The sequence below is a fragment of the Populus alba genome, chromosome 6 (assembly GCF_005239225.2).
Source record: "Populus alba chromosome 6, ASM523922v2, whole genome shotgun sequence".
Taxonomy (NCBI): domain Eukaryota; kingdom Viridiplantae; phylum Streptophyta; class Magnoliopsida; order Malpighiales; family Salicaceae; genus Populus; species Populus alba.
In genome coordinates, this window is record NC_133289.1 from 12,489,383 (window position 1) to 12,513,170 (window position 23,788).

At 32.2% G+C, this 23,788-nt stretch overlaps 2 protein-coding genes across 2 annotated transcripts; one reads left to right on the forward strand and one right to left on the reverse strand.

Moving 5' to 3' along the window:
- Positions 1–9,016: 9,016 nt before the first annotated feature.
- On the forward strand, positions 9,017–15,339 carry LOC118048058 (beta-galactosidase-like). The gene is given in 20 exon segments (XM_035057581.2): positions 9,017–9,513; positions 9,651–9,746; positions 9,872–9,984; positions 10,118–10,184; positions 10,309–10,401; positions 10,655–10,781; positions 10,784–10,797; positions 11,243–11,331; positions 11,469–11,574; positions 11,671–11,758; positions 11,906–12,024; positions 12,111–12,272; positions 12,507–12,682; positions 12,786–12,895; positions 13,003–13,112; positions 13,219–13,329; positions 13,486–13,596; positions 13,701–13,906; positions 13,984–14,317; positions 14,804–15,339. Coding segments are annotated over 20 exon segments (2,517 nt in total). The 5' UTR covers positions 9,017–9,339; the 3' UTR covers positions 14,915–15,339.
- Positions 15,025–19,487, reverse strand: LOC118048059 (uncharacterized). Its single transcript, XM_035057582.2, has 6 exons — positions 19,225–19,487; positions 18,818–19,004; positions 18,400–18,589; positions 17,941–18,144; positions 17,425–17,724; positions 15,025–17,332 (listed from the first exon to the last, which is right to left on the reverse strand). The coding sequence occupies exons 1-6, from the start codon at positions 19,456–19,458 to the stop codon at positions 16,387–16,389; spliced, it is 2,061 nt and encodes a 686-aa protein (XP_034913473.1). The 5' UTR covers positions 19,459–19,487; the 3' UTR covers positions 15,025–16,386.
- Positions 19,488–23,788: the final 4,301 nt, after the last annotated feature.

Consider the following 23,788-nt stretch of genomic DNA (forward strand, 5'->3'; position numbering starts at 1 on the left):
TTTGTGGTGAAATAAATATAGTAAGATATTTGGTAATAAATCAAACCGTATTTTTATATCATGGAGCCCGCTAAAAAATTAAGTTGGAAACATAATTTTTATAAAACAAGTTTTACATGTTTTTTAAAATGAGTTTCGTAAAACCCTGTTTGTTTTTGCGTTTTAAAAGAGTTTTTGAAAAAAATTATAAATTTTTTATTTATTTTTCTTTACTTCAAATTTATATATTTTTTTATGTTTTCAAATCATTTTGATGTGTTGATATAAAAAATAATTTTTAAAAAATAAAAAAATATATTATTTTGATTCATTTCTAAATAAAAAGCACTTTGAAAAATAACCACAATTACACTTCCACCAAACATTTTATACATGTATTTTGCTACACATAAACTTCAACCATAATTTTTACTAAACATGTATCTAAATCCAACTAATCACAGCTAAACTTTTTTTTTTTTAAACCACAACTATAAAAGCTACTTGAAAAATAAACACATTCATTGCTTCTAATATGTACATTTATTTTAGGTCATTTTCCAATCTATATTTGGTAGATAATTTTATGCAGCTGAGAAAACTAAACTCACTTAATAAACTCAATACTAAGTTGGTCCTTAATTTTACAAAAAAAAAGAATTTGGTTTGATTTAAAAAAAATAAAAATAAAGCGGTCAAAATTAAAATTGAGGTGAAATAGTATCCCTTTATTTAAGAAGACTTTTTGTTTTCTTTTTAAATATCAGCGGAGGGAGATTAGCATCCAATTCAAGTAGCTAGCAAATTGGATTCAGCAAGCAACAACTTGCTTCCTCTCATTTTACCGTGAAAAAGAAGAAGCTTGCTTCCTCTCAATTAAGTTTCTAATTAATTGGGTCCTCTCTGTATTGACAGTTAAGCCTCTGGAAAGGAAAAGGAAAGCAAATTACTTCCTCTCGAATTCGAATCGGTAATAATATTGTAGCTCGAACGAATCATTAATTCTGCCATTGCAAACTTGACAGCAACCAGGCAAATCACTACCACCGTCCTACGCAAAAGAGCAATATCCAAATGGAGAGTTCGGTCAAATCCGTTGTCACAGGTAGCTGTGACGTGATCCATGGCCAGTTAGCCACATATAGGTCTTGGGGTCCGGGTCCGGTCCCCACCCAACCACCATATCGGCTTTGATGAGAGGGTTTCAGCCACCTTCTCCTCCTATAAGGAAAAACAAGAGTACACTTTAGTTGAGGAAGTAGTAGTGGTAGGTGGGGGGAGAGGAAGTGCCATAAAAAATGCAGCGTATTCTGTCAAACGAAGCCTCCCTCTCAATAATGGCAGCGGTGGACTTGTTTGAAGAAGCGAACCGAGTGATGGTAGCTGAACAAATCATCAAGAATCAAAACACAGTTGTTTCTTTGTCAAGCAAAGCTGCGGTGATGACACCAGCAAGAAGACAATGATGTTTAGCAGAGAAAAAATGAAGCGTTTGTTAAAGCTTCAATTACAAGACCTAATCTAATTGAAAAAGTAGCTCTCAAGTCAAATGATCTTGTCATTAATTAGTGAAGGATAATCTTCTTATACAATATATCAGATAAGGTGCTACAGACCAGATTCGCCTGCCTTACACAAGCGTCTCCGGTCCCATCTTCATGCATGTTGACGCCATCTAAGTCCTATGAAATCGTTTTCAGTTAGTTTTCCGTTGTCAAGAGTGTGCCTGAAGGCGGCGACATGTGTAGCCGTCCAGCCCCAGAGAGTCTTGTCATGGCGACATGGACTCATCAGCCTAGCCGGCTCAATTATCCGAGCCGAAAGTGGACACCATCCCACTAAAATCATTACATGGTTGTTCTAACATGTAATGATTTTTATAAATAAACTGGAATTTCTATTTCCACGTCTCTTCTTGCTTAAAAGGGGCACTAAAATCAATTTGATCACGGACGTTCTTTATCTTATCCAGCAAGACCTCTGCCCTGGAGGTGGAATGGCTTCGGGGTCCGGTCACCAGCCAGCCCTTGCGTAAGGGGAACAACCACCGAGGCGTGTCCTTGACACGGACGAGCCTTTTGATTTAGGATATGGCTATCCAATATAATTATTGAATCAAAGTCTAATTTAGGACCCACGGGACCAGGAAATTTGGATATGGATTGGCTCAGGATAGCAGAGCCTAATGTTTATAAACGTGGCAAACTCATCCATATGAAAATAATAAAATAAAATAAAATAAAATAAAAGAACAGCCTGTGTGGATTCTTAAATCTTATCAGTATAACATTATCGGAGAACGATGCTGATGAATTTTGTGGCATCCTTTCATGTAGAAAGTAGAAGGCTCCCGTCCAAATCAAATTGAAAAGACGGATATTATCGCCATTGCAGCATGAATACTCTCTTATTTTTTTTCTTATTTTTTTCTTATTTTTACAATGGGATTCTCTTGTTTCTTTTTCTTTTTCTTTTCCTGTTTTTACATTGAAGTTTCCAAATCAGCCCAATAGTGGGTCCCTGCATATAAAATCAGAAGAAAAAAAATATTCTTTTTTTTTTTTTTTTTTTTTTTGTATAGGACGTATATTGCACGCCAATGCTAGTGGTGAAAAAGAAAAGGAAATTCATAATCTTTGATTAGCATGCAGTCAAAATACAAATTCAAGTCTTGGAACTTTGAGAAATTGTAATAAAAAAAAATAAAGATTTTGTAGTGAATAGGAAAAAACATTAAAAACTAATAGATATGAGAAAATTCCCAAAAATAGTTACGAAACATTTCTAGAAAATTAAAGTACTCTAAAAAAATAACTTGTTTGCAGATAAATAAGCTTAAATTTGAGATCTTTTCTCATAATAACCATCCAAGCTTAAGTTCATTATTTAAAAAACTTTATTCTCTTGAATGCACTAAATCAATATGAAAATATATTTTAAAAATCGGTTAATGTATAAATTAATGATGCTATTTTTAATTAAAATTTTCTAAATCAGAAAAATACCAAAATATAAGATGCAATGCTAAATATCCATAGAAATTATAGTGAGAAGTATTAGAGTGTGTATATATATATATATATATATATATAATGCTTGCTAAATTCTCCTTCTATTATTACTCGTATGTATCTTGAATTGTATTTGAAATTATTTCATCATAAAAAAATTTCAAGTTTGTAATAAATATCAAAATTCTCAACAATCTCTTTTTCAAAAAAGAGCATAAATAATGGACTTAAATTCTTGATTATATAAATCATTGACATTATTCTAAATTAGTTGACACTTTTTACTGTTCTTGTTGTTTTATGTTTAAAATACTAGTGCTTGTTTGGAGTTTCAAAGTGCTTTTGTGACGAAATATATCAAAATAATTTTTTTATATATTTTAAAAATTATTTTTGAGATTAAAGCATCAAAACGATCCAAAATATATATATAAAAATTTTAATTTTTAGCAAAAAAAAAATTATATTTTTATGAAATATAGTTTGCATCACGTTCCCAAACGATAAATTGATATATTTCTTGCTTTTTATTGACAAACTTGCAAGTACCACTAATGTTGTTTTTGACAATCACTAATAAACAAATATTACTATATGATATATGCTATTAGGATTTATTTAAGATCTTGCAAGCATTTCCAATATTAATTCTTTTTAACATCCACTAATAAATAGCTATTAATATTATTGTAAAGAGTAAAATCCCTATATTAAAAAAAAAACAATTAATCGATCTCTTTAAAAAAAAAATTAATCAATCTTTTTTTTTAAAAAAAAACAAATATTAAGTCCCTATGATTTCATATTTGATTGTGAGTTGATTATTTTATTGGTTCTACATCACAATTTTTTTTTTTCTCTAAAATATCCTCAATTTATGATTACTAAAAACAAATGTTAAAAGTGTATTTAAAAAAATAACAATTAGCTTTGGTCATTGAGCTAACTTATGCTTTTCAAAAACAAAAAGACAAACTTAGAAATTATTAAGTTATAACTTACCCTAAAAGATATAATTGCAAGGGGCAAAGTGTCATTACAAAATACCAGAGGGGCGTAGTCATTACAATAAATAAATAATATATATATATATTTGCAATCACTGATTATGATGATGATTGAGCATCCGAAACAAGATCTGATTGGTTAATTTGGCGATGCATGATGCAGATTAAGGTTGAAACAACCTTCGGACGGACCTCCCATGATGAGTTCTTAATTTATTTATGTCATTAATTTCTTCTTCTCTTTTTTTTGACCTAAACTAATTAAAGAAGATTGCATGAGAAGATCGATCACATCATCTCCTTGGTCGACCACTTTTAATTATTAAACTATATATGTAATTAATTATTTGTTAATCTCGTTTTATGCTAGCTCCTGGCCAGCAGAGATTAATTATAAGGAGGTAGGTACGTGCTGGAAACAAAGGATAAGACAATTGCATCTTTAAAACACGTCTTCAATGATCGCTATATCATTTTCTCTATCACATCACGTCTTCATTAAAATAAAATTAGATTAATTTGGTTTATTTTAATATATAGAAGCAGTAAATTACCCCATAAATCTTACTCCTTCCTTCACTTCAGAGGGCTGATTACGACTGTATTAATATAATAGATCATATAATTATATATTAACTCTAAATTCTTTTGTCCATGTAGAATAATTTAATTAGGAGAACTTTTTTTTTTTAAATTAACATAGGTGTTCTGGTCAGCTTGTGTGTACTACAACTAATTCTACGGGTCCTAAAATTAACGACTATATAAGTTTTTAATGATCCTAAAAGATTTAAATTAATAACTCCTAGGGAATAAATACATAACCTGATTTTTTAGCTAATTGAGAACCTATTTTCAATGGTAACAAGCAATTGGTTACTGTTACTTAACTTTCTTTCTTTTCAGGACTTAACACAAAAGTGCTCACACTGTTCCATCTCATTCTGGCAAGCAAGAATTATTCACTTTTTTAAAGCTCGGAATCAGGCAAAGTATTGATGCATTAATTTATTAAGCTACTTTCTCTTTGAATTAAATATTTAAATATTTTAAGTATTGGAGTATTTTCATGTAAGAGGAGGCTACGTACGGAGAAGCAATTCTTATAAACTCAGATAATGAGAGATTTCATCTTAATATATGTGAAAAACTGACTTCAGAATATCTAATGTTAAAATAAAAATAAAAAAACATTTAACAATAAAGATCGATTATTTTCCCTAGTTCACTTCCGTTAATATATATATATATATATATATATATATATATATATATGTATCTAATTTTGCAAAGCACTGAGTACAAGTTGGAAAACACATCAAATATTTTTATATAAAAAGAATGTATAAATTAGCATATATTCAAATTGTAAATGAAATTAACTATGAAGGGATTGATTTTGTGATGTTTAATTATGGATAATTACAATAATTTTTATTTTATTTTTTTGGTCAAGAAATCAATAATAAAGTGATGGTTGCTTGTAGGTATCTTGTTTGAGAAATAAAAACCTTTAGACGCAGCCGGTGGCTTTCTCACCTCTAGCCGCCCTTTTGTCTCCCTTATTCTCCTTTTTATTTCCTTTTTTTTTTATTATTTCTTCCTAACAACAACTCTCTAAATTTTAAATCTAGATTTGATCTTAGCTTAAAATCCTTTAGGCTGTTTAGAACTTGCAATAAAGCTTTGTTCTCTTTGTTAGGTTATGCTGAGTGTCTCTAGCTAGCTTGTTGGTTGAAAAAGATTAAACACTATTTGACAAATTGTATTCTAGTAGTACCACTCATTTTATCATTGGTTTATGGTGCTACTAAGCTATACTATGAACGAGATATGCAAAAGAAAAAAAAAAGTTTCATATTGAGCAATTAAACTTTTAATTAATGTGATTGTTTTAGCTAATTTATATGTATCTTAATTAATCTCATGATTCTAAAATTAATGATTATATAAGTTTTCTAATGACTTAAAAAAACTCGAATTTATAATTATTAAAAAACAAATTTAAAACCTTGATTAGTTAAATTATCTATCAAAAATTAAACTTTTCAAAACTTTTATAAAGTGATTGTGATTAATTGGTACATGAAATTAATACCATTATTCATTATTACTGTCACAATGGGATATTGGAGGACAGGCTTTCGGAGGAGAAAAAAGTAAAGAAAATGATTTTTCACCTACTATTATTAAAGAAACTAAAGAATTTATTGGCTGGTCTATTCAAGATGAAGGGTAGATTGTTGGTTATATATATATATATATATATATATATATATATATTAAACTTACTATAATAAAACATATGAATGCATTCACATGTGTAACATGTTAGATTTATAATATAGTTTTGAAATCCAGCCCGGTCCGGCAGGTCGACCGGGTTAGAACCGGATCGGATTGAAAAAAAATAAGAAAAAAAAAATTCAGTATAGCCCGATAAAAAACTCGGTTTTAATTCATTGATTTTTTTTTTACTAAAATAATATTGGGTTGATTTTTTTATTAAAATATTTTTAATATGTTAGTCCCTCAATCCAAAAAATCTTGATCTCATGTGACTTTTCACATGTCATATCATTTATTTCAAGCTAGTTTACTCTCCTATCCTTCATCTGAATATAATTAAGTGAGAGAGATTGGATTGAAATAATATAACGTAAAATATAATTTAAGGTATAACAATTTAAAAAAACCACGCAATTAATAGTTAGGATTTTTTTTATACTGGACAATAATCCTGAGATATCCTGAAATGAGGAATTTTATAATACTCATGGATTATCTCTCAAAATAAAAAAGTGGACAATAATCCTGAAATATCCTTAAATGAAGAATTTTATAATACTCATGGATTATCTCTCAAAATAAAAAAATGGACAATATCTTTAGGATATATAAAATATAGTTCTTATTGGTCATTTCATATCTCAAAAGCACAACTATCAAATTTAATCAAACAATATTTAAAACTTTATTTTATTTATTTTTTAATTTTTGAATTTGAGATATAAAAAAAAAATTAGCAGGTAACAGTGAGAGCGAAGGGGTTATAAATTGACCATCTTCTTCTTATGATAAAAAAGAAGAAGTGAATCTTAGTGCCAAAGAATTTTATTTGGTGAGAAAAATTATATTATGATGTATTTTTACTTTCATTTTATTAGAAAAAGGTATATCAAAGATGAGAAACAATTGTTTTCCTTTTAATTTTGTTATTCTTAACCTATTTAGGAGCGTTTTGGGTTGATAAATTGATATATTTTGAATATAAAAGCATTTATTATATGTTTTTAGGTAAAAACAATATATTAAAAGATGATTAATTGGGTAAAAACAACCTTAACCCAATTTTTTAATCACCTCTTTAGTGGCTGAATCTTGGCAAGCAAACGATGTATCTTTTGCTCTTTTTTCCCCCCTAAAAAATGCAAGGGCCACCCCTTTAAACAAAAACCAAGCGCGCGTGCTTGACTTTGTAGCCCAAGCTCGTGGTATCTTATTTATGTTAGGCCAATCATGTTAATTTTATTTTTTTGACCTAGATACATGATCCTTTTTTATGTTTTTTTTTTTAAATTGGATTTTGATTTAAATGCACCATGAAAAAAATTAGATAACTATTGATTAATAGCAAATAGTTTCTAACTTTTTTTTTATTTTTTTGAGCACTCATTGAGCTTCCTCATAAGATGTCCATCTTGACCTTTACAAATTAAGATTTTCTGATTGTGTGTTTGTTTTAAAAGTGAAAGTTGAGTTTTGGGTGTATAACCTATAAAAAAATAAGAAAAATTAATTTTTATAGTTAAATTTTATTTATAATTAGATTATACCTAACCACAACCTAAACCATAAAAACTAAAACAAACACCTAATCACTTAAGTTATAATCTAAAAAACTTGTGTCACTAATTCCGAATCAAGTGTCTAATTGATTTAGTTCACCTGTTAGTTTGTACAGGTTTTAACCCTCGAGAAAACATATACTACACGTAAAAGTCACCAACTCTATACTAACTTTGCTTGATTGATTCTTTGTATTATTTTTAGCAAATGGATGGAATTCTACCTTGATTTAATAGAGGACTAAATCAAATTAATCAAGTAGTTCAAGGACCAATGTAAACAAAATGTAATTTGTCAAATCCCCAAATAGGATTGTTTTCAAAGGAAAACGAGGGCGAGGCATCCCTCGATTGATTATCAGTGAAGAGAAGAGGGTGAGGGCAGAATTCCAAAAACTCAAAGGTGCAAAATTACAAGTCAAACCAGTACTTCGATTGAGCTGCAAGGTTTGCATCGAAAGAAGCGAAGATTAGCAGTAGAGTTGAATAGATGATGTCAGATAAACAGTTTGGAGAGTGAGAAAATAGTTGTTTTTTATGGTATATTTTTTATTTAAAAATATATTAAAATAATTTTATTATTACTTTTTAAAGAGTATTTTTAAAATTAGTATATGAAAATAATTTTTTTAAAAATATATTTAAAAAAAAAACATAATTTCATTCGCGTTTTTAAACGCTACCTAAACATATACACTAATTTATAGTTGTACTTGTTTGGGAGTGTAGTTGTGATTACTTTTTAAAGTGTTTTTTATATTAAAATGCATCAAAATAATTTTTATTTTTATTTTTTTAATTATTTTTTAGATTAGTACATCAAAACGATCTAAAAACATATAAAAAAAATTTAATTTTAACAAAAATTTTTTTTTTTGTGAAACGTCCTGTTCTCAAGCATTTAAAACTATAAATTAGTGCCTCTAATTCTGTAAAACAAATTATATAATCATTTTATATTCAAATATTTATTTTTAATTTAAAAAAAGGTGTCCAATTTGCTCATCAGTCTTTTCTTAATGTTTGTTTGTTTTTTAGTTTATTTTTTAAAACAAAGAAAAACTAAAAGATAAGGATTTTTAATTTATCTTGCAAAACCAGAGTATTCATTTATAATTTAATCAATTAATAACCACACAAAAAAGCTATAAAAAGGCAGTTGCTCATCCGAACCTCCTCATTCGCTCTCTTGTCTTGTAATAATAACAAACACAACACTTCGTTTCCCTTCCTTTCCTCTGTCTTCACATTAAACTCCGCCAACTTCCCTTCTCTTTTGTTCTCTTTCAAAACAACAAATTAATATTTCTTACGCCTCCGTAATCTCTTTTTTCGTAATGTATGTAGAAAGCAATTGAAGCTCTCTCTCTCTCTCTCTCTATACTCAATACACAGACGCACACAGACAAGGAGGGAAAGGAAAAAAGTAGATACATACAAAGAGCAAAAGTCTATTGCTTAGGGTGCGTGACATAGCTAGAGACAGACAGAATTATGCGGAACGTGTTCTTGCTGCTGCTGCCGCTGCTGCAACTTTTATTCTTCTTCTCTTCACGGATTTCTACTGTTACAGCCTCTGTGTCCTATGATCATAAAGCTGTTATAATCAATGGGCAGAGAAGGATTCTTATTTCTGGCTCAATACACTACCCAAGAAGCACTCCTGAGGTACCGTTGATTCCAATGTGGCTCATTCATGGGTTCTTCTTCCTTTTATTTCTTACTGATTTTACTTTCCATGTTTTTGAATAATGTTTTTTTTTGTTCAATTCTTATGTGGGTTTTTGATTTTGTGGTGGCTGTAGATGTGGCCTGATCTTATTCAAAAGGCCAAAGATGGAGGAGTGGATGTGATTCAAACTTATGTCTTCTGGAATGGACATGAGCCCTCTCCTGGAAACGTAATGCAAATTCCTTTCTGTTCTGGCTTTTGCGTTTGCTGTGCCTTCTTTCTCTTCTTCTTGTTTTTTTTATCATTTCAAGTTTCTAACTCGATTGATCTTCACTTTTTGGGGGAAAAAATCAGTTTTATTTTGAGGACAGGTATGATTTGGTTAAGTTCATCAAGCTGGTTCAACAAGCAGGCCTTTATCTTCATCTGCGGATTGGCCCCTATATTTGTGCTGAATGGAACTTTGGGTAATTACTCATTTCTATCTATCTATTTTGATTAGCTTTGACTAACATAGAAATCCGTGTCCTTGATTTCTACAATATCTTGTTTTCATAAAAAGGGAATAAAAAAAAGTCACATGCTCTGTTTCTGGTTCAGGGGATTTCCTGTGTGGCTCAAATATGTTCCTGGTATTGAATTTAGAACCGACAACGGGCCTTTCAAGGTTATTATTATTACTCGGAATCTTTGATTTCGATTTTGAGTGCCCTTTTCCTTGAATTTATCACTCAAATTGATCCAATGTGGTTTAAAATCTGTTCCCTTCTTTTTATATAACTTCAATGAAGGCGGCAATGCAAAAGTTCACAGAGAAGATTGTTGGCATGATGAAGTCAGAAAAGTTGTTTGAAAATCAAGGAGGCCCAATAATTCTTTCCCAGGTAAGAAATTTACCTCTTGAATCTCATTCTAGAAAAAATGGGTTATATTTGTTTTATTGCATTTAATCCTATTTTGTCTTCAATTGGTCCCTTGCTCAACACAAGTCCCTAAAAAATGAAGCTTTTTTTATTGGAAAAAGAGTAATAACCCTGTTCATGTCCTTATCATCATTCTAGAAACGTGCTTTAAATATTTTGTTGATTTTGGCATGTTTAAACACTTTTTTCTTTTCCTTTCGTTGAACAATAACAGATAGAGAATGAATATGGACCAGTGGAATGGGAAATTGGTGCACCTGGTAAAGCCTATACAAAATGGGCAGCTGACATGGCAGTGAAGCTTGGTACAGGAGTCCCATGGATTATGTGCAAGCAAGAAGATGCCCAGATCCCATGGTAATAATCAATTTTACCATTTTTTTTTTCGCACGCCTTTTATTCGCTTTCATGGGGTCGATTTCTTGTAGCTTGTCGTGTACCTTGAATGGTATATATTTATTTATTTATTCTCTTACGCCCTTTTGCCTTGCTTTCCCTGTTCAATTTAATTCTCTTGGGGCCCTACCAGTCCCTCTCCTTTTGTTCTTATGTCCACTAATCAACAAACAAAAGTTTTTATTTTTGGTGTTATAATAATATATTGGATGAGCATGTTCTATTTGTTGCTCGATGGTAGATCTTGTTTTAAGCTCCATGGTGAAGATTCTGCTAAAAGTATTCACTGAAACTTTTTCGTAAAGAATAAATATGTCAGGATGGCATTCATTTGGATTGCATAGGCCAATCATACTGCTTGTTATCATTTATTCAAGCACCTATCTTTGTTTTATACGGTTTGCAGATAGACACCTGCAATGGATTCTACTGTGAAAACTTCAAACCAAACAAGGACTATAAACCCAAAATATGGACAGAAGCCTGGACTGGCTGGTAAGTCACACACGGATGATGAGTATAAAAAAAAAAAAGAAAAAAAGTTGGTTATAGGTATTTTAGTTTTCATATTTAGTGCTGAAACCTGACTAATGATCCTTGAATACTTTTTCCTTGCTTCATCTTGCCCTCAGGTATACTGAATTTGGTGGTGCTGTTCCTCATAGGCCAGCAGAAGACATGGCATTTGCAGTCGCAAGGTTCATACAAAATGGTGGTTCTTACATTAACTACTATATGGTAAGCAACCTTCCAAATTTAATTTGCCCATAAGATGGCTAATGATCACTCATTTCTCGGGGGGTTTCCTTTTTTTTCTGTCTTTCATGTCTTCAGTACCATGGAGGAACTAACTTCGGAAGAACCGCTGGCGGTCCCTTCATTGCCACTAGCTACGATTATGATGCCCCTCTTGATGAATTCGGTATGTACCCTAAAGTGGATCGTGAAGAAGAACACATTGCAATATATGTATTTATAAATTTATGTTTTAGGATGCACTTAAATATGCAAAAAAGATACATTTCCAAAGCCACTGTGATCCATGGAGGATGCCTATCTTTTGAACCAGGATTACCAAGGGAACCAAAGTGGGGGCATTTGAGAGATTTGCACAAAGCCATCAAGCTATGTGAACCTGCTTTAGTTTCTGTTGATCCCACTGTAACATCACTTGGGAGTAATCAAGAGGTAAGGTTCAAGTTTTGTGGTTATGTACACTATGTACCTGCAATCTTCTGGTCTGGCTTGCTCATCATCACTGTCATTGTTTATAGGCTCATGTATTCAAGTCAAAGTCGGCATGTGCAGCATTTCTTGCCAACTATGATACAAAATACTCTGTGAAGGTGACCTTTGGCAATGGACAATATGAATTGCCGCCTTGGTCCGTCAGCATTCTCCCTGATTGCAAGACTGTGGTTTATAACACAGCAAGGGTAAGGAATAGTCTGCTGCTTACAACAGGAATCTTAGTTTATTCACCTTTTGTGGTTCTCCATGTCAGTTTCCCCTGATCTCTTAGTAATTGACAAGAAAGGTTTGACCTCAGTCGTCTTTAAGGATCTCTCATAGGAGTTCTGGTAGATAATAAACAAGCTCAGGTTTAGTCCCACCAAATACTGGAAAATCTGCAACAATGACTTCGATGTCTGATGGTAGTTTTTGTGCAGCTCGGTTCCCAAAGCTCACAAATGAAAATGGTTCCAGAGAGTAGCTCATTTTCATGGCAATCATACAATGAAGAAACTGCATCAGCTGATGATGACGATACAACTACAATGAATGGGTTGTGGGAGCAAATAAATGTGACAAGGGATGCCACAGACTACTTGTGGTACCTGACAGAGTGAGTACAAGTCCTAGTTCTCAGGACAAGCTGATTCTCGGGTTATTGTTGCATGTTTTCTTGCTTACAGCTTACCATTCTTGAACATTTCTTGCTTATTCAGTGTCAAAATAGGCGCCGATGAAGGATTTCTGAAGACTGGACAGAATCCTCTTCTCACAATTTTCTCCGCTGGTCATGCTTTGCATGTATTTATCAATGGTCAACTAGCAGGTGGGTGGAATAGAAGAATATCATTGCTCCGATCAACCTGTTACTCCTAATGGACTTCATTTTTCACCTCCATCTTGTATTAAAGTTTCAGTTTAAACTTGTGGCAGGAACCGTGTATGGGGGCTTGTCAAATCCAAAGTTGACGTTTAGCCAGAACATCAAATTGACAGAAGGGATTAACAAGATCTCTTTGTTGAGTGTTGCTGTTGGTCTCCCGGTTAGTTCTCTCGCTTCTTTTGTTCTGTCTTTGTTCTCCGTGACATGAATTTTGGCAGATAATTAGTCATTTGAACTCAATATATCGTCATCTTGATTGATCTCAGAACGTTGGCCTGCATTTTGAGACATGGAATACCGGGGTTCTAGGTCCGATCACCCTGAAGGGTCTGAATGAGGGGACGAGAGACCTGTCAGGGCAGAAATGGTCATACAAGGTTTGTTTTGTTTTCTGATTATTATTTTTTTTTCTCTGCAAAAACATTTCTGACCACATTGAAAAATCATGGAGCTGGTATATGGCTGTACTGCAAAATTAGACAGTCAGAAGAGGCTAGAGAATCAATTAAATCATCTGCCATGTTTCTGAGCAGATTGGTCTGAAAGGTGAATCACTGAGCCTTCATACTGCCAGCGGGAGTGCATCTGTTGAATGGGTGGAAGGATCACTACTGGCTCAAAAACAAGCACTGACCTGGTACAAGGTAAGAGCTAGTTTCACGAGTACTTCTGCATTTCCATGTTCTTTTATTTTGTCCACAGGTTACCAACTTTTACTAAGAAATCCGCCGTGTTTCGATAAATCCAGACAACTTTTGATGCACCCCAAGGCAATGATCCCCTGGCTTTAGATATGAGTAGCATGGGGAAAGGTCAGATGTGGATAAATGGACAAAATATAGGACGGCATTGGCCGGGATATATAGCTCATGGCAGTTGCGGTGACTGCAATTATGCTGGAACTTTTGATGACAAAAAATGTCGGACTAATTGTGGGGAGTCCTCACAGAGATGGTAAGGAAGCCTTAGGACTATCTTAGCTTGCTTTGCTTGTCCAATTTATGTAGCCTTGACGATGCTATTAATCTCAGGTACCATGTTCCTCGCTCATGGCTTAAGCCAAGTGGGAATCTCTTAGCTGTGTTTGAAGAATGGGGTGGCGATCCAACGGGAATTTCTTTTGTCAAACGAACCACTGCAAGTGTCTGTGCAGATATCTTTGAGGGGCAGCCGGCGTTGAAGAACTGGCAGGCGAAAGCCTCAGGCAAAGTCATCAGCCCGCAACCCAAAGCCCACCTGTGGTGTCCTCCGGGACAGAAGATATCTCAGATAAAGTTTGCTAGCTTCGGAATGCCTCAGGGCACATGTGGAAGCTTTCGGGAGGGGAGCTGCCATGCCCACAAGTCATACGATGCCTTTGAAAGAGTACTTTAATAACCTATGAGACCTATTTTTTAAGCTACATGACAACTCTTGACAGTAGTAAAACAATTGCTGCTAAGGCCACTCTGAATAGAACACAAATTTAACACTCAGTCTGACTTGAAAATGTTGCATATGCATATTAGCAGCTTCTTTTTAGAGGGCGAAGACATAATAGGATTTACAATTTTATGCAATTCCTCGCCTCTGACTCTCTGGATCTTTAAAAATCTAGGAGGAATATATTGGGAGAGGATTTTTTAGTTAAATCATCGTTGAAGAAGTGATACTATAATAGGTGTATTTTGGTTCAATCACTCTCCCTTTTCAATTCATCTTTCAGCTGAAAAATCTTGCTATGCCTTAGGACGTGAACTGGTTTGTCCATGATGCTGATTTATCAAAGATATGGGATTGAGCTTTAGCTTGCTCAAATTATAGCTGGTTTTTTATGAACTTTATGTGACTGACATGAGGAACCTTCTGCAGAATTGTGTTGGAAAGCAGTCATGCTCAGTGACTGTGGCTCCTGAAGTTTTCGGAGGAGATCCATGTCCAGATAGTGCTAAGAAGCTATCAGTTGAAGCTGTCTGCAGCTGAAGTCCTGAAATTCCAAAAGCTCTACGCAAAGAATTGAAATCCCAGATTACTCCATTTCAGTACATAGACACTACATTACATCCTTTAAGATTTCAGGCTTGTAGATTGCAGATTTCCAAGGTCCCATGGAATCACTTGCTGTCAGCGAAATCATTAAAAAAAAAAATACAGAATTTGGCAAAGCCAGATGAAGATTGTGAAGTGGTTGAAAGATGCTTTAGGTACATAGGCAAGGTATTATCTGTCATACATCATAAACAGGCTACATATAGTCTGAAAGCTTTTAGTCTTGCAAATTCATACAGGCAAGTCTTTAGCGTGCAGCGGTTGAGTATTTGTAAGTTTGTCCCTTGCAAAATAAAATGCAAAGGAATATAACTAATAGCATTCCAATGGAATTTGAATTGTGAATTTTCTATATTAAAGCTTCATACTCTCTTTCTTATCGAGCCTCAAAAATACCCCTCCAGACTATTAGCTTAGTATCAATTTTGCCCCTAAACAAATTTTTGTATGAATTTTTCCCTTAAAACAAATTTTGATTTCTCAATTAGGATATTCTATTAAAATACCTTAAACATGGACAGAAGGACTTAACTAAAAATTTCTAAGAATTACAGAACAGATATCGCATCCCCACATTAATCCCATGATATACAGGCAACTGGCACATCAAGATGTGTTTTCTCCTTCTATCCTGCAACAGGACTCCCACCAAATATTCCAGTGTGTTGATTTTTTGGAAATCGAGAGTCAATTTCATCTATCAAACTATTAAAAATGAAAATGAAGCTGCCAAACAACTTAACAACTAGAAAACAAAAGCTTCACACAGAAGGTAAAGAATAAAGCAAGAAAGAAAAAAGTAATCAAAGGGGATTGATAGCTGACCACAGAAATCTTCATCTTCAGATCCGAGCAAATTGAGTGGAAAATACTGCTGAATTTCATACAAGCCTGCTGGTGCAATGGTTGTTGCTTTCACCCAACATGCGAGGACCAACTACCAAGCTATTCTTAAAAGAACATACAAGAAAAACCCTGTTTGCAGAGGAGCCTTAGCCTTATTCCATCACAACTCTTGATGTGATTCATCAAGTGGTTTTTCAATATTAAAGAGAGAGTTCTCAGCCCTGATTACCTGGATCCCCCTGGATTTATGAAGTGGACAGTTCTGGTTTTTGTATCCTGATGACAAATGAGACAGTGAGGATTAATAACTATTCCACTGTTTCTTCCATTCATTGGTCGCCTATTATGAATGGATGATAACATTAACCGGAAATCAGGAAGGACCCACACCAATTTAAACCAGTCAACTCTTGCTTTGAAGATCTAATATGATCCCACAAGCTATTAAAACACAAGGATCCATTACTCATAAGCTTCCAGTAGACTCAATCTCCTATGCTGAATTGCAAAACTTCTCTAGGATACTGCGCATAAGCAAAGGGCTCCATAGCTTAAGAATCTCATGATAACTCAGTGCTTAAACCTTTAAGGGCATCATCTAGATCTTTGTGAAACTCTGGTACTTCTTTCCCTTGATGCCTCCACCTCTCCAATCTACCTTGGAGATCCAAAAGCATAGGTACTCCATCTTCATCAACATTAAACTGGACCAGCCTCTTGATACACTTGAGCAAGTACCTGCCAGCCCTTAATTTCACCAGGCATAGAAAGTCCTCTCCAGTCTTCTCAGTTTCAAATAGTGAGACAGACATCCTGTTAACAACATCAGTTAAACTGAAGACAAGACAGGCTCCTAATACAGCCTCCTCTTTGTTAATCCCTCCAAACAAATCTTCTGGCCCTGAAGAATTATAGTTTACATGTTTCAAGCTAGTATTCTCAGTTCCAAGTGAGTCGAGTATCCTCCCAGTGGCAGCATAATGAAGCAGCAGCTCACATCCATCTTCGTTTATATGACCGGAGGACCCAATCAAGATGCCTAGTGGTATTCTTCTGAACAGCTTATCATGCTGCTGGAGAAGAGCATAAGACTTCTCATTATGCTTCATGATATTCTGGAATTGTTTGAGCCAGAGGATAATGACCTGACAATCATACTTGTTTCCAAGAGTAGAATCCTCCTTGCTGTCACAAAATCTGGGTTTCTTAAGTTTCTTCTTGTAGCCAGCCATCCCATTCTGACTATTATCCGAGCTGATTTCTTTCAGATTCCAACACTTTGATAGTTTAGTCAGATTTTCAAACAGTGCATCCTGATTAGATTTGTTAACGGGACTCAGAATCCAAGCAATAAAAGTTGCAGCAGCAGCAGAAGCAGGTAGTTGCCCAAATTCCGGTACCCCTAATGGGCATTTTACTTGAATAATTTGTTGGGAATTTTTATCGTCAGAAAAGAGTATAACTGAAGCAAAATAGAACCAATCTGGAAAGCTTATTGCCAGGGCCCTGCTATGAAACATTTCAAATAAGTTCTAGAAAGTGGATTGAAATGTAGTAATTGCCTTTGCTATTTTCTTTGACATGGAGTAAGAATATACCAGATAGATTTGTGATCTATTGATGCAACCTTCACTGCTGATGGCTTGATAGCTGGATCACATAGTTCTCTATGCAGAGAAGCTGATTTTCTTGTCATGTGAATTAATTGTAGGAAACTTTCATACGAAAAGGGTCCAGTCAAAGTCCTCAAGAAATCACTTTTATATGGAAAATATGCATTAGAAAATGGAAGCTTCAATCCCAGCTCTAATGATAGACCCCACCATGTTGGTCTAGAAATTACATCTAGTATCAGTGAAACTAATTCCATCAGAAGCTCTATAACAGAACTAAGACCCCTGTTGCATAAAAAAAAATAACAAAATGATGTGATATACTTGTTGCTCTGATAAGACAAGTTTTTATCAGCAAATATTATCAGAAGCTCCATGCAGATAACACAAGTGAATTTCCAGCAAAAAAAATTCAATTGAAGTTTATTAGAAAATGATTCTTTATGAAATGCTAAAAGAAAAAAAGCTGGAGCATCCATAAAATCAAGAAATAGAACTCACGTCTGCAGAAACCAGTCATGTAATAGAGCTCTGGTATCAATGAACATAATTGGAGAAAGTACCAAGCATACAAGAATTGAGCGCCAATCCATCCTCTCATAAAATTCCATGCTCAAACAAAGGAAAGGTCTTTTTATGGTTTCTTGCAAGATTTTTGAAACATCATGCTTTAGAGCAAATGGATCAAGGTACCAAATTAACAACCTGCACACATAAGTATAAGTGGAACAGTGAAAACAGAGGGTGAATTTACAACAAAAAAAAAAAAAGGTTTGTGAAGCACCCAAGTCAATTTCTTAAATTTTTCTATTTGATTATTGTCATATTCTAGTTGAAGGGATTGACTAATAAACCTTGAGATAAGTTTAAGATGCACCGATATTAATTGCCATGTCTCTAAAACAAAATGAAAGAAGACAATTTTTACACCGAGTAGTGAGAGAGGTAGTTGCAGCAAACCTCGTTGGTATTTCATGGTTGCTAAGGGAGAAATCAATGGGCAAGTGACACAGCAGCTTTGAGATAGCAGTGAGACTTCCATCAATGGATTTAACATTAAGAACACGAATTGATGGGGATAGATATTTATAGCAAGAAGCTGAAGCCGCAACTCTAACCACAGCAGATAACAGCAAATCAAAAGGCATCCCTACAACAATTTGTTTTTTATTATTATTATAATTATTAAGAAAATAGGTTCAGACATTCATATATGGATTCTGGTCAAGAAAACATCCAATAAAATTAATCCTCGAAGCTCATTGGAAATCAAACTAAACAATTAAACACAATCAATGGTCCTTGAACAGTACCATCACAATTCAATAAACATCAAAACGCAATGGAGATTAAAGAAACAAGGGAGAAGAAAACCCACCATGCTCCTTCAATTTTGAAATAACATCAAAAACACATTCAATTAGTTCCATGCAATGGCTGCGAGAAATGAAGCTACCGATCTGCAGAACCTCTTCATTATGAAACCGGAACACCTCACAACATATTGATGAAGACAAGACACTAACAATTGTCTTCACAGAATACTCAACCACTGAGTCAAGAACCTAAAAGTAAAACCCATTACTCAAATTAAGCAATGTAGACAGCCATAAGACCTAAGTCTAGAGAGAGGAACAATTCAATATACCCGGAATTACACTATCATCCCTCAGTGGAGCCCATGAATATTTTTTTATGGTGGGTCCATAATTTTGTGAGAAAGAGGAGTACAACTTCTGGCATTACCTAACAATTTCTTTTGAGTAGAGAAGAGAAATGACAGACCTGTGGCGCTTTAAAGCACATGAGAGATAAAGCAGTGTCCAAAACCCTAACCCCAGGATTGTGAGTGAGAGACAGAGCTAGCTTTGAGATTGAGGGATCAATTGAAGAATCATTGAACTCTTGTTGTTGTTGTTCTTGATTGATTGGCGAATTGTGAGTTAGGGTTTGGAGATCGAATGCTAGTTTAGAGAAGAGTTCCATTATTTCTGGTGATGTAGGAGAGGTCGTCCTCATGTTTTTTTTTTTTTTTTCCAATAATTTTTAAGGGACTGATTGTCTTTTTCATCAACGGCTGACTTTCCCGCCCAATTATTGGGCCTTAATGTTTGGGCCTGACCCCCTCGTAAGAGTACTGCAACTGATTTTTCACGATATAGTGCTTCTCACGTAAAACAAGACTGGTTCTGGAATAGAAAACAGATCTAAAAATAGTTACTTCAATGAAAAAAGAGAATATTTTTTAAAATATAAAAATTCAATTTAAAATTATCTTTTATTTTATATAATCAAATATTTTTTTTTTTATTTTTCTTGAAACATTAATGTAACCTTATAAATAGTTGTTATAAAAAAACACTGAATGGCATGCCCGCGCGCTGCTGCTAGCTTGTAAAACAAATGTACTTGATGATGTTTATAATTATAAACCGGTGCTAGATAAATAATAGAAACTGAAGGTGTGATGGAGTCAATATTCTATGACAAAAAAAAAGTTGTGTTGATGATCAAAAACTTAGAAACTGAATAGAATGAATTGTATCAATTCACAGTGTTTTGTAATGAAAGATACAGTGTTTTCCCCCACATGATTTAACTTTTATGTTAAATAAATTTTTCTTACAAAACTAAACTTTCTACCAACTCAATATTAAAAAAAATTGACAAACAATTTTGAAAAAAAAAAAATCTATGAGAGGAAACACAGTAGTAATCTATAGTGTTTTGTGAGGAAAGCTACAATGTTTTTCCCAGTAAAATCACCAAAGACAATTTAAAAAAAAATCATAATAAAAAAAAAATCATTTAGGGAAACATTATAGTAATCCACAGTTGTTTTATAAGGAAAACTACAGTGCTTTCCCCACATGATTTAGTTTTATTGTAATTATAATTCTCAACCAACTCCATATTAAAAAAAAAAATTGATAAAGATAATTTTTTAAAAAAATCATAATAAAAAAAAAAACCATGTAGGGAAACACTACAACAACCCATAGTATTTTAAAGAAAAAAAAGTACAAAGTTGAATTTTCATTCAGCTTAATATTTAAAAAATAAAATTGACAAAGATAATTTTGAAAAAAATCATAACAAAAAAAAACACAAAAAAATGAAAAAAAAGTTAAAAATATTATAGCAATCCACAGTATTTTGTGAGGAAAGCTATAGTGCTTCCCCCACATGATTTTAATTGTAATTCTCAACTACCTTGATATTAAACAAATAAAATCAAAAAAATATATAATTTTAGAAAAAATCATAACAAAAAAAAAACCTTATAGGAAAATCATATAGCAATTCACAGTGTTTTAAAGAAAAAAATTACAAAGCTAAATTTTAACCAGCTCAATATTAAAAAAATAAAAATCGACAAAGATGATTTTTTAAAAAAATCATAACAAAAAAACAAAAAAAAAAAAACGAGAAAAAAAAACATATGGGGAGACACTGTAGCAATTTATAATGTTTTGTGAGGAAAGCTACTATACTTTCCTCACATGATTTAGCCTTACTTGTATTACTTATAATTGTAATTCTCAAGTAGCTCAATATTAAAAAAAAAAAAATCAACAAAGATAATTTAAAAAAAACATAAAAAAAAAAAAAACAATGCGGGGAAAACAATGTAGCAATCCACAGTAATTTGTGAGGAAAGCTTAAGTGTTTTCTCCATATATTTTTATTGTAATTCTCAACCAGCTCAATATTAAAAAATAAAATTGACAAAGATAATTTTGAAAAAATCATAAAAAAAAACCATGTTGGGAAAACACTATAGAAATCCATAATGTGTTAAATAAAAAAAAAATACAAAGTTAAATTCTCAACCAATTCAATATTAAAAAAAAATAAAATCGACAAATATAATTTTAAAAAAAATCATTAAAAAATTGAGAGAAAAAAAAAACCATATGGGGAAACACTGTAGCAATTCACAGTGTTTTATGAGAAAAGCTATAGCTTTAATTCTCAACCAGCTCAATATTAAAAAAAATAAAATTAACGAACAATCTCGAAAAAAAAATCATAACAAAAAAAACTATATGGAGAAACACTATAGCAATTCACAGTGTTTTGTAAAAAAAATATAAAACTAAATTCTTAACCAGCTCAATATAAAAATAAAATAAAATTAATATTGATAATTTTGAGAAGAAAAAAAAAAAGTACTCTAACAATCCACAGTAACATGTAAGGAAAGCTATAATGCTTTTCCCTGTATATTTTAGCTATATTGTAATTATCAAAACCAAATAGCAAATTATTGAATTCAATGTATCAAATCATTAAATAAACTAATTGTTCAACAATTTAATTGATAGTTCAATGTTTTCGTTTTCATACCTAAATTCTTGTAAAAACTTTGAAAAATGACCTAAATTAAATAACCACATTTAAACAAGTTTTTAAATATTTAAATATTAAGTCTTCTAAACATCTAATTTTCTAAATTCAAGTACAAAGTACACACAGATAAATAAAATAACATAAAATTTAATAGAAAATTATAAATTCAAATAAAAATCTTAATATTCTAATTCATCACCTAGGAATTAAATAATAAGATATTGCAACATTTTCAATAAATTTATCATGTTATATCCCATTGAATGTTTGTAGGTCAAGGAATTGAACTTGTGCTAATATTTTCATAATCAAATTCGCTTTGAATTTCCTTCCCCTCCTTACCTCCAACTTCTTTTGCATTGTTATTTTCTTCAACATTATCAATATTTAAATCTAGAAAATCTAAATTATTTACAACTAAATATATATATATTTATTTATTTATTTAAAATTATCACTTTCCCTCCATATTTTAAAAAAGTACATTTTATATCCTACTATTTATATTGTAGGTAATAGTTAAGATAGAAAACACCAAATATATCATATCTAATATAAATTGCATCGTCATTTATTTCTAATGATAAATATATTTAATGTACTTACATGATTAAGTTTTCCTAATAAAAAAAACTATTGTTTATAACCTAAATTTTTTAGCCTCAATTCCAAAATATGTTCCAAAAATAATAATAATAAAAAAAAAAGCAAAAATTCAAAAAAACATCTTTTCAATGCATTTTTGTCATTTGTACAACCATAAATAACTAAATAGAAAATAATAAAATTAGTGGGTTATAAATAGATGAGTGATTTGTAGAGAAAAGTGAGGGTCACCGCACACAAAAAAAACCTTAACTTTATCTCTCCCATATAAAATCCCTAGCCTCTTCTTTTCTATAAAAACTTTAGCCACCAAGAGAGAAAACAAGAAAAAGAAGATAAAGTGTACTGAAACTTAAGGGAAAAACACTAGCCACAAAAAAATAGAAAGAAAAAACAATCACTCCTTACTCTTCACCAAGGTGACAACCCATCTCCCTCTTTATCATTTTTAGCACCGCTTCCTCTATTTTTCAAACCCTTCTCCTTCCTTATTCAATCCAGAAATTAGCCTCCAAACATCACCATATATCCCAAAAAACTCCACCTGCAACCTTTTTGAAAACTCTACGTATAATCTTTTTGAAAACTCTATCCAAACTAGAATATTGCTTGGTTTTTGACAACTAGAGCTACACACTTTAGATAGTGTTCTTTGGTTTGATAAAAAGATAAGATATCGTCCTAAAACTTTTATGAAGATTCTAAAACTTGATTTTATTATTTTGAAGCTCAAAATATAGTCGAAATAAAGAGGTCAAAATCTATCCAAAAGTACATTAAAGTGCAAACCATGTTTCAGTTTTTAGCTTTTATATGAAGTTATAAAAATGATTAAAAAAAAATCTATATGATTTGAAAAGCTTAGAAGAATATTGAAACTTTTATGAAGGATCTAACTCTGAAATGTGTGGTTATGATACTTTAAATCCAACTGGAAGATATGAATAAAAATAGTGCAGAAGCAACAACAATAACAATATTTTTTTATTGTTCCAGCCCTTTTTAGTCCTCGGCGACCATACCTAGAAGATCTATTTCAAAACCTAAACATATTTTGCATAATTATATTGCTTTATTGATGATTTTAATATGTTTTGTGATAAGATTTTTAGGATTGAATATTTTTTATTGAATTGATATTTGTGTTTGAATGAAGTTGGCTAAGTCCATTAATCTTGTATTTTGTTTTATTGTTGATTTTGATGTGTTTGTGATGATATTTTAGGATTGAGAAATGCTTGTTAGATTGATATTTGTGTTAAATGCATTTAGTTGAATCTTTTAATTTTGCATCTTGTTTCATCTCTTGTTTTTTTTTCATTTCATTATTATCCTTAACAATGCAACATCTCTTTCTTTTTGTATGAACATTGATATATTTAACCATATG